Source organism: Oryctolagus cuniculus, chromosome 3, assembly GCF_051225735.1.
Source record: "Oryctolagus cuniculus isolate XC-2025 breed Fujian yellow rabbit chromosome 3, ASM5122573v1, whole genome shotgun sequence".
In the NCBI taxonomy this organism is placed as follows: domain Eukaryota; kingdom Metazoa; phylum Chordata; class Mammalia; order Lagomorpha; family Leporidae; genus Oryctolagus; species Oryctolagus cuniculus.
Window position 1 is genome coordinate 42719111 of NC_142869.1, and position 13162 is coordinate 42732272.

At 44.6% G+C, this 13162-nt stretch overlaps 1 protein-coding gene across 7 annotated transcripts in view; it reads right to left on the reverse strand.

Annotated features, from left to right (window-relative positions):
- MOB4 (MOB family member 4, phocein) overlaps positions 1-12398 on the reverse strand; it is a 32047-nt gene extending 19649 nt beyond the window's left edge. For 3 of the 7 annotated variants that reach the window (XR_016231980.1, XM_089330129.1, XM_002712370.6), the window contains exons 1-2: positions 12312-12398; positions 7962-8024 (exon numbers count right to left, since the gene is read on the reverse strand). Coding sequence is in view for 5 of the 7 variants with exons in the window: in XM_002712370.6 (XP_002712416.1) it covers positions 7962-8024; positions 12312-12371 (123 nt within the window). In the remaining 2 variants the exon portion in view is untranslated. Of the gene's footprint in view, positions 1-7961; positions 8025-10859; positions 10882-12311 lie in introns of all 7 variants that reach the window. The other 4 variants (XM_089330128.1, XM_089330130.1, XM_089330131.1 and 1 more) reach the window with 2 other exon arrangements.
- Between the last annotated feature and the right edge of the window lie 764 nt (positions 12399-13162).

Here is a 13162-nt window from a genome sequence, read left to right on the forward strand (position 1 = left end):
TCAAATACTGAGTTACTCAATAAGGAGATTTAGCTTTGTTTTGAATTTTGGTGTTAGCCCCTAATACATAAGAGGTTTTCAATGAATGTTTACTTACTTCATTTGAGCCATATTACTTGAAGCCAAAAATAATGATATTCAATGATCTAAAATATCAAAGTCACAAAGGGTTGGGGTTGACAAAATTTACCAAAAATGGGGTATAGATACAGGTTCTTCTGTAATGTTTGATCATCCTAAAATCAGCTTGTTAGGCATACAAAAATACATTCTCTGCAAAATCACTTGCTCATAATCAATTTTAATCCTTTAAACACATATTTAGTAATTGAATTTACTTATAAATATTAAGTTTTGTTAGTATGTGGAGGTATTAATGATCAATCTTTTAAAAATCTATAATTCTTTATTAATGCCGATTTATATAAACAATAGAAATCATTAACTTAGAAATAAATTAAAAGTATTTTGTTTTCTAAATTGAATCATCTATATTTTCATACACAGAGGCAGTTATCAATCTTATAAAATGAGCTAAGATCAGTGGATAGGTGTTTGGTATAGCAGTTAAGATGCCAATATCCCAGGGCCAGCGCTGTGGCTCAGCAGGTTAAAACCCTGGCCTGAAGTGCCGGCATCCCATATGGGCGCCGGTTTGAGACCCGGCTGCTCCACTTCTGATCCAGCTCTCTGTTATGGCCTGGGAAAGCAGTAGAAGATAGCCCAACTCCTTGGGCTCCTGGCTCCTGGCTTCAGACTGGCGCAGCTCCAGCCTTTGCAGTCAATTGGGGAGTGAACCATAGGATGAAAGACCTCTCTCTGCCTCTCCTTTCTCTATGTAACTCTGACTTTCAAATAAAATAAATAAATCTAAAAAAAAAAAAAAAATGCCACTATCCCAATCTGAGTGCCTGACATCGAGTCCTGGTTCCACTCTCCATTCTAAATTCCACTCTGGGATAAAGTGGGTGATGAACGAAATGAATGGGTCCCTGTCATCCATGTGGAAGACCTGGATTGAGTTTCTGGCTCCTGGTTTCAGCCTAGCCCAGCCCTGGCTGTTGCAGGCATTTGAGAAATCAATCAGCGGACAGAAGGTCTCTCTCTATGTATGTCTGTCTGTCTCTGTCTCTCTCCATATATATATATATATATATAATGTATCTGACTTTCCAATAAATAAAATACAATTTTAAAATAAACACCTACTCCCTTAAGTACCTTTTCAACATTTTCTTTTATTTAAAAGATTTATTTATTTGTTTGAAAGGCAGTTAAGGAGACACACACATACACAAAGAGAGATCTTCTATCTGTTGTTTTATTCCCCAAATGGCCACAACAGCTTGGGCTGGGCCAGGCCAAAGCCAGGAGCCAGAAACTCCATCTGGGTTTCCCACATGGGTGGCAGAGCCCCAAGCACCTGGACCATCTTCTGCTGCTCTACTAGGCACATCAGCAGATGGCTGGATTGGAAGTGGAGCAGCTAAGACTTGAATCAGTGCTCATAAGGCATGTTGGCATTGCAGGCTATGGCTTAACCCACTGTGCCTCACTGCCAGCTCCAAGAATCTTTTCAACATTAATGCAAATGTTACTCATGCACTAATTAAGTTAAATAGAAAGTAGTGCCAATTATCGTTTAGATTATTTTTAGTGAATTTTAATGCTAAGAGTTACTGAAACTGAGTAAATTATACAACTATTATTTAAGAAACTGGCTTTAAAAATTTAGAGATTTTACAGAAAAACTGAGAAGACATCATAATAGTGTTCTTTATGCTTTCAAGTTCTTTGAAATCATAACTTATTACCATTTCTTGAAGAGAATCTTAACTCTGCCCGTCAAAAAAAAAAAAAAAAAGCAAGCATCCAAAAGTCAGTACCACCTGGCCGGCACCACAGCTCACTAGGCTAATCCTCAACCTACAGCACCAGCACCCCGGGGTTCTAGTCCCGGTTGGGGCGCCGGATTCTGTCCCGGTTGCTCCTCTTCCAGTCCAGCTCTCTGCTGTGGCCCGGGAAGGCAGTGGAGGATGGCCCAAGTGCTTGGGCCCTGCACCTGCATGGGAGACCAGGAGGAAGCACCTGGCTCCTGGTTTTGGATCAGCACAGTGTGCTGGCCACAGCACACCGGCCGTAGCGGTCATTTGGGGGGTGAACCAACGGAAAAGGAAGACCTTTCTCTCTCTTTCTCTAACTCTGCCTGTCAAAAAAAAAAAAAGTCAGTACCACTTATCTGATTATGCTCCACTAACATTTCAGAGTTGCTATCAGTTATCCATTTATATCTGAAGTCTCTCAAGCCTCCTTGGTACAAGAATATCATAACCAGATTTTATTTTACTTTTTATTAAAAGATATATTTACTTTATTTGAAAGGCACAGAGAGACAGAGAGAAAGCTCTTCCATCCACTGGTTCACCCCTTAAATAACCACACAGTCAGAGCTGGGCAGGGGCTGGCGCTGTGGCTTAGTGGGTAAAGCCACCTCCTGCAGTGCTGGCATCCCATATGGGCGCCAGTTCAAGTCCTAACTGCTCCACTTCCGATCCAGCTCTCTGCTATGGCCTGGGAAAGCAGCAGAAGATAGCCCAATGCCTTGGGCCCCTGCACTCACATGGGAGACCCAGAGGAGGCTCCTGGCTTTAGATCGGCGCAGCACCAGCCATTGCGGCCATCTAGGGAATGAACCAATGGATGGGAGACCTCTGTCTCTCTGTCTGTCTGTCTGTCTCTCTCTCTCTCTCTCTCTCTGCCTCTCCTTCTCTCCGTGTAACTCTGTAACTTTCAAATGAATGAATGAATGAGTGAATGAATGAAAGAGCTAGACAAAACCAAAGCCAGGAGCCAGGAGACTCCTCTGGGTCTCCCATGCGGGTGCAGGGGCCCAAGATTTTCCGCTGCTTTCCCAGGCGCACTAGCAAGGAGCTGGATAGGAAGTGGAGCAATGGGGAATTGAATTGGTACCTATACAGGATGCCAAATCACAGGTGGCAGCTCAACTTGCTATGCTACAGTGCTAGGCCTATAACCCAAATTTTGGCCTATAACCGAAAGATGGCATGAAATCTTTTTGCCTTCTACCATGAAATGACAGACATATTATCTTTCTAGTGATTTAATCCTGTGTGCTCTAATTTTACTGATCTAATACTGTGTCGATTTTAGGTAAGATTCTTCCTAAAGTAGTTTTGAAAAATTATTTGGATCAAATAAAGTACATAGCAATAAAACACCATACAAAGCATTTTATCGTTTCTAGTTTTGGGTAAGATGGAATAAAACTTATCAACTTTTCACTCCCACTGCAGGAAACTATAAAATGACAGGATGCATGTGTCAGCTATTAGAGGTCTCTGAGAAGTAAACAGCAAGAGGAGCAGGAAGCAGCACCAGAATTCAAAGTACCACAGACCCGTCAGCTAGTTTGCCATGTATCCCTTCCTATCTGTTATCCCTGGTCTGAACCCAGTGCAGGATGAAACTCAGAAATGAGCAGTATAGTGCAGATAGAGATCTAAAAAAAACTCTCATTTTGGCTCAAGGAGTGAAAAAAAGTACCCTTAAAGCTCAAAGAGAATAAAAAAAAAAAAAAACAACTCTTTTTTTGCCCCTCCTTTCTCTTCATTCTTTCATATCTAGTTCAAGACAATTCCACAACGGCAGCAAAAGTGGCTGGCAAAAGAAAAATGCAGGCAAAAAAAAAAAAAAAAAAAAAAACTCTTGAGAAAGAAAAAGAAAGCCCATTCCTTCCATTTGGTGGTACTGTGGCCCCAATATGATGTAACTAAACCATTTCTTTATCTTTCTGTCTTTCCATACTGCAGCACAAATGTGGTTAAGTGGTTTCTGGCCACTAACCAGGACCAAAGCGGTATACCCCAGGAACCTGGAAAGTGTCAGAGATATAATGAAAAGAAAGGAACTTAAACGTATGATCCTATAAAGCTGTTTGTGAACTCTGGGCTCACTCCTAATAGTCCTAATTGGCATTTGATACACTTTGAGAATCAAGCTACTGGCCGGCACCCCAGCTCACTAGGCTAATCCTCCGCCTTGCGGCGCCGGCACACCAGGTTCTAGTCCCAGTCGGGGCGCCGGATTCTGTCCCAGTTGCCCCTCTTCCAGGCCAGCTCTCTGCTGTGGCCAGGGAAGGCAGTGGAGGATGGCCCAAGTCCTTGGGCCCTGCACCCCATGGGAGACCAGGATAAGTACCTGGCTCCTGTCATCGGATCAGCGCAGTGTGCCGGCCGCAGCACTCCGGCCGCGGTGGCCACTGGAGGGTGAACCAACGTCAAAGGAAGACCTCTCTCTCTGTCTCTCTCTCTCACTGTCCACTCTGCCTGTCAAAAAAAAAAAAAAAGAGAGAGAGAGAGAATCAAGCTACCTCCAGCTACCCTACTTCTGATCCAGCTTCCTGCTAATGTTACCCTAGGAAGCAGATGACGGTCCAAGCACTTGGCAGAACCAGATGGAGCTCTTCCATCCTGATCTTGCCCAACTCCAGCCCTGACTACTATGGGCATTTGGGGAGTGAACCAGCAGATGGAAGATCTCTGTCTCTGTCTCTCTGCCTTTCAAGTAAAATGAAAAGTAGTAATTTTTTATAATAAAAGAAAAAAAAGCTAAATAAACACCAAACAAGATAAACTCAAAGAACCCCACATTCAGACACATCATAATCAAATGGCTAAAAAGTAAAGAAGTCACAGGGGCATGTGTTAGCATAATGGTTAAGCAGCCACTTGGGACACCCGTATCCTTTACCGGAATTCCTGAGTTCAAGTGCCAGGTCTACTCTCCATCCCAGCTTCCTGCTAATGCACACCCTGGGAGACACCAGTGAGGGCTCAAGTACTTATGTCCCTGCCACCCACATATGAAATTCACATTGAGTTCCAGGCACCTGGTTTCCACCTGGCCCAGCCTTGGCTGTTGCCAGCATTTGCAGAGTAAATCAGAGGATAGAAGACCTCTATCTCTGGCCACCACTCCCTGCCTTCCTGTCTCTCTGCCTTTCAAGTAAATTAAATAAATACAGCTAGAACAGATATTTGGTCCAGCAGTTAAGGCAATCATGTCCCACACTAGATTGCCTACAATAAATTCCTGGCTCCAACTCCTCACTCCAGATTCCTGCTAACATCGGCTTTGGGAGGTAGAGGACAGGACTCAAGTAACTGAGTCCCTACCACCATTGTGGGAAACCTGGACTGAGTTACCAGCTCCTGGCCCATCATTGTGGGCATTTGGGGAGTGAACTAGTCATCTACCTATCAAATAAAATTTTTAAAAGGAAAGAGGGAAATTAAGCTAGTAGTTAAGATGTCAGTTAAGATGCCTGCATTCAGGCCTACGTTGTGGCACAGCAGCTTAAACCACTGCCTGTGACACCAACATCCCATATGAGTACCAGTTCAAGACCTGGCTGCACGACTTCTGATCCTGCTCCCTACTAAGATACCTGGGGAAAGCAGTGGAAGGTGACACAGATGTTTGGACCTCTACCACCCACATGGGAGACCCAAATGAAATTCCAGGCTCCTGACTTTATCCTGGACCAGCCCAAGCTATTGCAGGCATCTGGGGAGTGAATCAGTGGGTGGACAATATTTCTCTTTCTCTCTCTCTCTCTGTAACTCTGCATATTCAAATATATATATATTTATATTTAAATATATAATATATATATTTTAAAACACCTGTGTTCCAGGGCAGGGGTTTGGCAGAGTGGTTAATTAACCACTTGGGATGCCTGCATCCCATATCAGAGTGCCTATTTTGAGCCTGGCTCCTCCATTTCCAATCCCACTTCTTGATAATGCACACTCTAGGAGGCAGTAGGTGATAGCCCAAGTCCAGGCTGTTGGCTTCAACCTGGTCTAGCCCTAGCTGTTGCAGTGTGAGCATCTGGGGAGTAAATCAGCAGATGGATGATTTCTCTGTCTCTCTGCCTTTCAAATAAAAGAAGAAGAAAGATGTCCATGTCCCACCACTGGAGTACCTGGGTTGATACCTCACTCTCATTCCTTATTCCAGCTGCTGCCTGCTAATGCAGATCCCGGGAAGCAGCAGTAACGGCTCAAGTAATTGGATTCCTGCTGCCCACATGGGAAACCTGGATTGAGTTCCCGGATTCCAGTTTTGGCTGGCCTGACCCAGGCCATTGCAGGCATTTGGGGAGTAAACCAGCCCATGGGAGTGCTGTCTCCTCCTCTCTCTATCTCCATCTTCTGTCTTTCAAATAAAATAAAATTTTCAAAAATTTGTGAAAGTGCTGAAACAAAGAATAATCCAGAATTCAGTAGCCCACAGAAATACTCTTCAGGAATAAATATAAGCTAGACATTTTAGATATTTTCAAATGAAAAGAAGACTAAAATAAATTAACTAAATATAATTCCTAGCCACCAGACTGCTCTAAAAAACTGTCAAAGGAAGTTCTTCAGACAAGAGAAAAAAATACTCAACGGAAACTTGCAGCATTAGCAGCAATAGAAATTAAAGACATCTGTATGCAAATATAATGCAGGATTCTCCTCCTAAGTTCTTTAAAATACGGTGAATTGAAAACAAAAAGATATAACATTACCTGATGAGGTTTTTAACGTATGTAGAGGTAATAAAACAATCATAGTTTAAAGGAAGAGGGAAAGAGTTCAAATGATGGTAAAGTTTCTACATTTCAATTAGTTGTAAAATACTGACTCTAAGTAAACGGTAAAATATGTATTTAGTGGTGATTAACTCATTCTCTGGACAACTCTCATGTACACTTAAATATATTTGTAACAAAATTCTTCTTTGTTGGGGCTGGTGCTGTGGCACAGTGGGTTAACGTCCTGGCCTGAAGCACCGGCATCCCATATGGACGCCGGTTGGAGACTCAGCTGCTCCACTTCCAATCCATCTCTCTGCTATGGCCTGGGAAAGCAGTGGAAGATAGCCCAAGTCCTTGGGCTCCTGCACCCACGTGGGAGACCTAGAAGAAGCTCCTAGCTCCTGGCTTCAGATCAGCACAGCTCCAGCCATTGCAGCCATCTGGGAATGAATCAGTAGATAGAAGACCTCTCTCTCCCTCTGCCTCTACCTCTACCTCTCTGTAACTGCCTTTCAAATAAATAAATAAATAAATCTTTCAAAAAAATGCCATCTTACAACAAAATGAGAATTGATTAAAGTTTGAAATGGATATTCCATTAATTCAGTGGAATCTAGTTTGTACTAAAAGATATAGGAATACTTAACTATACCAAAGACGTAAACTATTTAGGTTATTAGAGCTATAAAAGAGCCGGCACAGTGGCTCAATAGGCTAATCCTCCACCTGTGGCGCCGGCACACCGGGTTCCAGTCCCAGTTGGGGCACCAGATTCTGTCCCGGTTGTCCTTCTTCCAGGCCAGCTCTCTGCTATGGCCCGGGAGTGCAGTGGAGGATGGCCCAAGTCCTTGGGTCCTGCACCCGCAAGGGAGACCAGGAGAAGCACCTGGCTCCTGGCTTCAGATCAGTGCGATGCGGCAGCCGCAGCAGCCATTGGAGGGTAAACCAACGGCAAAAAGGAAGATCTGTCTCTCTCTCTCTCATTGTCCACTCTGCCTGTCACAAACAAACAAACAAACAAACAAACTGTTTTGGGGCCAGTACTGTGGCATAGAAAGTTAAGCTCAGCTCAGCACTGGCATCCCCTATGGGCACCGGTTTGAGTCCTGGCTTCCAGTCCCTGCTAATGTGCCTGGGAAAGCAGTGGAAGTTGGGCTAAGTACTTGGGACCCTGCACTCAGATAGGAGACCTGGAAGAAGCTCCTGGCTCCTAGGTTCAGCCTGGCCCAGCCCTGGCCGTTGCAACCATTTGGGGAGTGAATCAGTGGATGTAAGATCTTTCTCTCTCTCTCCCCTCTCTGTATTTCTGTATTTTAAATACATAAATAAAACTGGGGAAAAAAAAAAAAACTATTACCTGCTGAACAGCAAGTGTACTGTCCATTTCATCAAAGGATTCATCAGGCCAATTATAGAAATCCTATAAAAATAAATTACGGTTAAAGCACATAGAGAATTACAAAGAGGATACAATATTACTATTATATTCAATTCTTAACAAAGAGTCAAAATTCACATCAGAGAAGAAGAAAAGCCTTTTAAAAATGTGAATATCAGGGAAATAAAGGAATTTTATTTAGTATTTCAAAAGGAACACCAAGGGACAGTGTTAAGCTGCTACCAGAGTTTCAACTGCTCCACTTCCAACCCAGCTTCCTGCTAATGTGCCTGGGATGGCAGTGGATAATGGCTAAAGTACTTGGGCCCCTGCCACCAATGTAGAACACCTGGAGGGAGTTCCTGGCTCCTGGCTTTAGCCTAACCCAGCCATGGTTATTGAGGGCATTAGGGAAGTAAATTGGCAGATGGGAGATCTCTCTCTCTCTCCTTCTCTCTCTTTAGTTGCTTTGCATTTCAAATAAACAAATCTTTAAAAAAAATTAAAAATAAGACAAACACTATACCAGAAAAGTTTTTTATCTAAAGAGAGCAGCTGGCAAAAAAAAAAAAAAGAGAGAGAGAGAGAGAGAGAATAGCTTGCTAGTGTTCATAGTTATTTAACTGTCCTGTATTATTTTAGACAGACAATATAAATTATTATTCCAATTCAAAATAGAGTTTTAAATTTCTAAATAGTTTTATGAGCTCCATCAAAAAGCAGTGAACCAGGGTCAGGCATCTGGCCTGGTGATTAACAGCCCATTTAAGACACATAGGTCTGGGCTGGTGCTGTGGCACAGTGGGTTAAAGCCCCAGCGTGTGGTGCTGACATCCCATATGGGTGCCGGTTCAAGCTCCAGCTGCTCCTCTTCCAATCCAGCTCCCTGCTAATGTGTCTGGGAAAGCTGTAGAAGATGGCAAGTCCTTGGGCCGCTGCATCCACGTGGGAAACCCGGAAGAAGCTCCTGGCTCCTGGCTTTGGATCAGCTCAGCTCGGCCACTGTGGCCATTGGGGAGTGAACCAGGGGATAGAAAACTTCTATCACTCTTTCAAATAAATAAAATAAACCTTAAACACACACACACACACTCACACACACAGTCCCATATCAGAGTGCATGAGTTTGATACCTGTCTCTGGCTCCCAACTTTATGACAATGCAAAACCTGCAGGCAGCAGGTGATGGCTCAAAATATTTGGGTCCCTACAATCCAAGTGGGACACTTGGACTAAGCTTCTAGGTCCTGGCTTAAGTGAACAAGCCGATGGAAGACCTCTCTCAGTCTCTCCCTCTCTCTCTGACTTTCAAATAAATAAGTCTTTAAAAATAAATTTTACAAAGGGAAATTATTATTCTTATATAATTTATACCGAAAACACTTTACTACTTCTTTCCTTTAACACATTAAGAAAGCCCATAGAATTCTTTGTTTTAAAAATACTAAAAACCGGGGCTGGAGTTGTGGCATAGCAGGTAAAGCCGCCACCTGAAGTTCCTGCTTCCCATATGTGCGCCAGTTCAAGTCCCAGCTGCTCCACTTCCGATCCAACTCTCTGCTATGGCCTGGGAAAACAGCAAAAAATGGCTCAAGTGCCTGGGCCCCTGCACCATCATGGGAGACCTGGAAGAAGCTTCTGGCTCCTGGTTTTGGATCAGCCCAGCTCTGGCTGTTGCGGCCATTTGGGTAGTAAACCAGCAGATGGAAGACTTTCTCTCTCTCTCTCTCTCTATCTCTCTCTCTCTCTCTCTGCCTCTCTGTAACTCTGCCTTCCAAATAAATAAATAAATCTTTTTTAAAAAAAAATTCAACAGCAGGGAGCCGGTGATGTGGCATAGCAGGTTAAGTCACTGCCTGTGACTCTGGCATTCCATATGAGCACCAGTTTGAGTCCCGGCTGCTCCACTTCTAATCCAGCTCCCAGATAATGCACCTGGAAATCCAGCAGAGGACAGCCCAACTGCTTGGACCCCTGTATCCAGATGGCAGACCTGGATGGAGTTCCAGGCACCTGGCTTTGGCCATGTGGGGAGTGAACCAGAGGATGGAAGAGTTCTAGCTCTGCCTTACAAATAAATAAAGTTTTTTTTTTTTTTTAAATATATTAAAAACCTGGTCTGGCACTGTGGTGTAGAAGGTTAAGCTTTCACCTGCAGTGTAGGCATCCCATATGGGTGCCGGTTTGAGTCCCAGCTGCTCCACTTTTGACCCAGCTCCCTACTAATATGCCTGGGAAAGCAGTGAAAGATGGCTCAAGTACTTGGGCCTCTGCACCCATGTGGGAGACCCAGACAAAGTTCCTGGCTCCTGCTTTGGCCTGGCCCAGCTCCAGCCATTGTGGCTATCTGGGAAGACAATCAATCAATCAATCAATCAATCTCTCTCTCTCCTTCTCCCTATCTCTACCTTTCAAATAAATACATAAATCTTCAAATATATATATATATATATATATATTAAAATCAATATAGTAATACACGGAGAATATGTAAGGAAGTTAATTGGGGATGAAATATTTCCATAGTAACTGTGGTGTATTTTAGACACCAATGAGAGGCAACAAAAAATTTAGCTTAATGAACGTTTTCATCTAATTCAGCTAACATTTACTGAAAACCAATTATGTGCCTATATTCTAGTCTACCCAAATTTTTAAAAAAAATAGGAAGATAGTCCACCTACAGTGTCATACCTCTAACTATATGATTTTAAGAGACCTATTCGCTGAAGGAAATTTATGTAATAAACAAGAGATAGGATAGTCTGCTGCTTAAGTAGTCTTTTTTTTTTTTTAATGTCCTAACCGCTTCTGTTACATTTTACTTAACAAGTTTAATCTATGACAATGTGGAAAAAACCAAAGGAGTTCTCTCACCTGTAAGTTACTCATAACAACACTGAAAACAGAAATATAACAATATTGGTTTAAAATATATTATTTTCTAGTTTTTCAAAATGAAAAACTTAGTAAACAAAATGATTCTGAGAATGAACTTAAAAACCGTATTTTTAATATAACAGTATAAAAGTTGATCATTTAAGAAAAGAGAAACAATGTCTCTATAGAATAAGAACTAAAAGTATGTAGAAAAGAGCAAAACGTTCAGGAAAAGTAAGAAAACATGCCTAATATACAAATTCCCACAATGTGAATACAGGATTGCCTGAAGGAACTGACAGCATAATATGATTCTATAATCAGACTTGCAACATGAATTCTCTGGAATTCAGTAGTAGCAAGTTGTTGAAAAGGAAAGGTCACCAGTGAACCAAGAATCAGGAGACAATGTAACCTTGAGCAAATCTCTGGGCTTTGACTTCCTTATTTGTAACACCGATCTGGAAAGATGTCGACACCTATAAACTCTTTGAATGGTCTCCTTTCCATAATTCTGTACACGAAATTAAATCTATTCTCAGCTCTAAGGGTGCTTTCCTCACTTAACATCATTTTTCTTTAAAACTACATATTAAACACATCCTTCTGATTTTAGGGCATCAACTACATGGCAAACCATTTCAGCTGGCAGATTAATCAGGTCAAATCTGGATGCCAATTTTATTTTTTAATGTGAAAGCATCTTTCGCAATTCCTAAGAATCAATACCTAATTCTAAAACAACTTACACCAAATACAGCCTAAGAGTCATTAAAATTACAATCAGCTCATTCCCTGACTATGCTTCATACATATTAACAAGGAAATCCGCAAGGAATGCCATCCAACAAGTCACAACCTGGTGAGGAAAACTCGCTGGACCAGCGAGCAGCTGCAGGGAAGCAGCAGGAAGAGGTGGTCAAAGGCAAACAAGAGGAGGCGGTTAAATTATCGCCACTCGGATCTGGCTGGACAGGCTGGATGGCAGGAGCCGCGCAGGGCCGTCTCAGGCCAGGTGGGACGTGACGCCCAGACAAGGTCGGCAGTGTTCACACTCCCTCCCACGCCCGAGGCCGGGATCCTCAGGGAACCCCCCAGGTCTCCACCTGGCTGGCCGCGCCCCTCCGGCGCCAGTCAGCTGGCACTCGGGGGCTAGTCGACAAAAGGCAGCGGCTGCGGACTGGCGGAGGGCCCCAGGCCTAGGCGGGCACCCCCCGCAGCCCCCAACCGTCCCTCTCGCCCACCCCTCACTCAGGTCAGAGCTCTGCAGGCCTCGCGGGCGGCCACTGCCTTGAGGGGCTGCGGCTCCGGAAGAGCAGGCCGGGCACCAGTGCCGCTGCCCGCCTCTCGGCCGCCCCGATCCAGCCTCCCCTCAGTGGCAGCCAGCTTGCAGGCGTGGCACGGCTCAGGACCGAGAGTTCACCCGCAGGAAAGGTGTGGAGATGGTACCTGCGCCTTGGTGCCCGGCCTGTTCCGCCTCAACACTGCCGTCCCCTCCGCCATGACCATAGTGCCAGAATCTGGGCGGCTGGAGTCGGTACCCGGATGTAGGGGGACGGCTGCCTGCCTTGGGGGCGGGGCGGAGTGGCGCTCTGGGTCCGCGCGCCAGGGAGGGACGGCCGCCGGCAGAACAGCTGCGGCCCGCGCGGGGCAGCACGGGAGGACGGGGCGGAGACCGGGAAAGGGCGGGCGAGGCGGAGGGCGGGGGTGAGCGAAGAAACAGCCGGCGGGGCCCTGTGGCCCAGTGGAGGGCCGCCAAGCTGGGGCGGCCTCTGGCTGCGGCCGGTCGGCGCGGAGGGTCCTGGTCGCCCAGGACTGGTGCTGCAGTGTGCGTGGCGTACGTCACGCGTTGGTACCTCACGCTGGGCTCTTGTTTGTTACACTGGAAGGACAGAGTTTGCACAATGGCGACTGTTTCCGTATACCCATGTGGCAGTAAGTACCCAGAGAAGCTTAATTTTGTCCCAAAAACTGTCTAGGAAAGCAAAGTAGGAAGCAGAATGGGAAAATTCCACAGAATCTACAAGAAACCGACTCAAGCTGAAATCAGACTGGGGGTTTCCGTGTTGAATGTCGCTTCCGCCATCCATAGACACCAAAGCCAAGGACTTTTTCAATGACAAGCTTGCGTGGGCAGAGGACATAGATGCCAATTGTGAGATAGAGTGGACACTGGGTATTGTGCGTTAGAAAGACAAGGAATTAGCTGGTGCTGTTGCAAGTCAGCAGCATTAGGAAGTAATGAATAAAACGGGATTTTTACAGTGTACAGGTCGTGCGTTTTAAATGTTCTCTTAAAT